The 3,650-nt window shown below is 42.2% G+C and overlaps 1 protein-coding gene across 1 annotated transcript; it reads right to left on the reverse strand.

Moving 5' to 3' along the window:
- Positions 1-1,532: 1,532 nt before the first annotated feature.
- Positions 1,533-3,376, reverse strand: rxfp3.2b (relaxin family peptide receptor 3.2b). Its single transcript, XM_061737029.1, has one exon. It carries the CDS (start codon positions 3,293-3,295, stop codon positions 2,093-2,095), a length of 1,203 nt encoding a protein of 400 aa, XP_061593013.1. The 5' UTR covers positions 3,296-3,376; the 3' UTR covers positions 1,533-2,092.
- Between the last annotated feature and the right edge of the window lie 274 nt (positions 3,377-3,650).

Genomic DNA, 3,650 nt, shown 5'->3' on the forward strand with positions numbered 1-3,650 from the left:
ATGTTCGTTGATTATCCCAATTGAAACCATAACTGGACATTTTCCAGAAAATACATATTCCGTTCTCACTCTCAAAACTGCTTTGATCCAAATTGTTTTGGTCCCCAACAAAATCTTCTACACTCCAAAAATAGACCTTTGAATTTTGTATAACTCTCTTATCTCCTTTAAATTAATTTTTTAGCTACAGAACTTACTGACTCAAGTCAAGAAGAACTTTATCAGTCGTCAGAGGTGCAATGCAATGTGATGTCAGTAAGAAGATGATAAACACATACCGCAGTTTATCATAAAATAAAAGAAATAATACTGTAACAAAAGACACATATACTGATAAAAAGAAAAAAAGAGTAAAAAACCACTCTAACAGCAATATTTACAAAATATGGACGTTATTAAGCAAATTATATTTTTTTCCTGACAAATGCTACAAATTCTAATCTTAACGGTGCATAAAGCTCTCTAAAAAAGCATTTTAAGCCATATAAATAGCCCTCCACAACATATAATTAAATATAATGTGTAAAGGATTTTGAGTGCAACTTGCTAGACACCTCATAAGAGCTTAACTGAAGTGGGAGCATCAAATATAGAGAAGCTATCCTTTTTTCTGCCAACTGTTTTGACTAAGTACACAACTAATATTGACTGAAGAGGTGCTGCACAAACACAGAATGAGAAAATTTAATCTCATTAATAAAAGATCAGAGAAGGGTTTTTGTCTGATGCCCTCCTGCCAGTACAGGATTGTCTCACAAAGCATCAGTGCTTCTGGTTCTTTATTTATCTCTCCATGCATGTGCTCTGAATTTTAACTTCTCCTGGCCCAATTTCTACAAATGCATAGTTAAGGACGAGCTTTTAATCCAGTATTCATTCAAAGAATTTCAGTTTGTATAAATCATTGTACCGGCTGTTTTTCTGTAAAACATCATGGTTTTTACATTTGTGCATCAGTGTGTCTCAGTTCTGCACTCATGCAGCATACGAGTAGAAGTGCTATGTATCGCAGAAAGAAACGCTGTAGTTGGAAACAGAAAAACTGCTAATGAGAAATGTATTATTTTTATGAAGGAATTAATGACCTGGTTTGAAAATGGTGAAAATTTTATGTAGGCGTTAAATTATTTATGTCCAATCTGACACTTCTGCAGATATTAGAGAATCGCGTAGTTGCGTTGTTGCCGTTAACCGTCACTGAGGGAAAATAGGAGGAAAAAAGTGGGCGGATGTTTTGATGTACAGTAATGCATATATGCTCATTGGCATAAATCTCACGTGGATCTCCTTTACACCTGAAGGTCAGGCATGTTTTCATCCACAGGATTAATGGTAATTATACATTCCTGACAGTGTCCCCTTTGATGTGGTCTGGCATAAGAAAGAACACAAATATTGATTTAGGTGGGGTTTTTTTTTTTCGTTTCATTTTTTACCTTTTATTATTTCACATTTTAAAAATAAGGCATTTTTCTAAGCCAATGAACAAAAAAAAGAAGCTTTTCTTTACACTTAAGAATTAATAACACAGGCTTCTGTACCATTTTCTCAGGTTTACCACAAATACAGCATAAACCAACAGGTTTTCTAATTTCTATTATCTTACAATATATTGTATTTTAATAAAGCAAGTAGTTCTGTACATCACAGGCTTACTTTTTTTTACTATTTGCTTGGAATGTATCTTTTCTGTTTGTACTCCATAACACTAGACATCAAAGATAAACACAACTACTGGCCTGCACACAGGAAAAATTGCCCTTTTCTCATATTATTTCAGAGTGCTATCTATACATGTACATGACACACTATCAAGCTGCATGTCAGTCACAGAGAAAAAGGGCCAATGTGACTGCAAAATGACTTATGGCAGGATGAGTCTTGAATGCAATAATAAATTGGGGCACATTCTACAGTTCTGTTCACTATGATTATGAGATATTGAACAACCAGAAAAAAATGGGATTTTCTGTGATCACAGGAGCAAAGATATATGTGCTCTCACAACATTTTACTCAAGATCAATACAAGCGGTACAGTATCTGAGATACTTATTTTTACTTCCAGTTCCTTGGTCACAGTAACATCCCAGTCAGACATCCATCGGGACCAGCACCACAACAGGTGGGGCCTCAGCCACTTTGGTCTTGCGATGCAGCAGATGAGTCCAGCTCCTGAAGGATGGCGTGGCGTGCAGCAGGAGCTCCTTGAGGCCCGCCCGAAACTCCTGACGTATCAGGCAATAGAGCACAGGGTTGAGGCAGCTGTTGGTGTGTGCCAGGCACACAGTCAGGGGAAAAGCATAGGCTTGCACGTTGTAGAAAGCCTTGCTGAAAGGAACAAGGTCAAACTTTATCAGCACCCCCCAGAGTGTTAGTGCCTGATTGGGCAGCCAGCACAAAAAGAAGGACAGAACAACAATGAGAATAGATTTAGTCACTTTGGAGCGGCGATTTTGCCGGCCTTGTTTGACTTCTGGTTCGGCTGCACCTGTGATGCGTCGGCTGAGGATGACACGCAGAAGAAGTAGGTAGCAGACAGTGATTATGATCAGAGGAATGAGGAAGCCCAGCAGGACCTTCTGTAGCTGATATAGACCCAAAAGAAGCTGTGGATCCCAGCTGCCAGAGTCTGGGAAACGCACCAGGCAAAGCTCCTCATCTGACACCTGGGCACTGGTGGAATAGATGGCATGTGGCAAGGTAGCGATCAGAGAAACAGTCCAGATGCCTAGGCTCATCCATTTGGCCCTGGCAGCAGCTGTCTTCCGGCTGTGCATCTTCAACGCAGAGGAGATGGTGTAATAACGTGCCACGCTCATAGCTGTGAGGAAGAATACACTGGCGTACATGTTCATGGTGGTGACAGAACTGATGATTTTGCACATCACTCGGCCAAACGGCCAGCGGAAGTCCAGGGCTGTGTCCACCGCCCAGAAAGGCAAAGTCAAGACAAACTGCAGATCAGTGATAGCTAGTCCCATAACAAAGCAATTGATGGATGACTGCTTCAGTCTATGACGCGAGTGCAGCAGATAAAGAGCAAGTGAATTTCCAACCAGTCCCAGTGCACAAACTATAGAGTACACACATGCAATCATCACACGCACCACCACACTGGAGCTGTCTCCTTGATATTCCATGATGGATTCCCTTGTGAGGAACTGCAGCCAGCAGTGCAGCGACAGGTTGCTGGTAGACCCTCCATTCCCACTTTGAGGGGTGTCCTCCAGTAGGATTTGCTGCTCACATGGATCTGGAGCCAGGGTTTGAACTAGAGTCTCGTTCACCTGCATGGCTGGACTCTCCTCTCACATCACACCTTGAAGGCAAAGTCTTGACATCTCATATATGCTACAAAAGACTCAGGAACAAAGTTATCAGCGATTGTATTTGCAGAATTCCTCGTGCGCCCGTGTCAGGGTGTCTCCAGCCGCCACAGATCCAGCTCTCAGCCGCGCGTCTCCTCCGCTCATCTCTCCACGAGTGAACTCGGAGCGCACGGCGCGCCACGGTTTATAGCATCCACGTGAACGCGCACTATCCGTCGCGCAGTGACGGTCCGTGCCGTCCTAATGACCGGGAGAGAGAGGATCTATGCTGAAAGCAGCTACATTGAACCGTCAAAGAATCTGCATGAGAGGTGAAGCT

The sequence above is a fragment of the Cololabis saira genome, chromosome 13 (assembly GCF_033807715.1).
Source record: "Cololabis saira isolate AMF1-May2022 chromosome 13, fColSai1.1, whole genome shotgun sequence".
Classification (NCBI taxonomy): domain Eukaryota; kingdom Metazoa; phylum Chordata; class Actinopteri; order Beloniformes; family Belonidae; genus Cololabis; species Cololabis saira.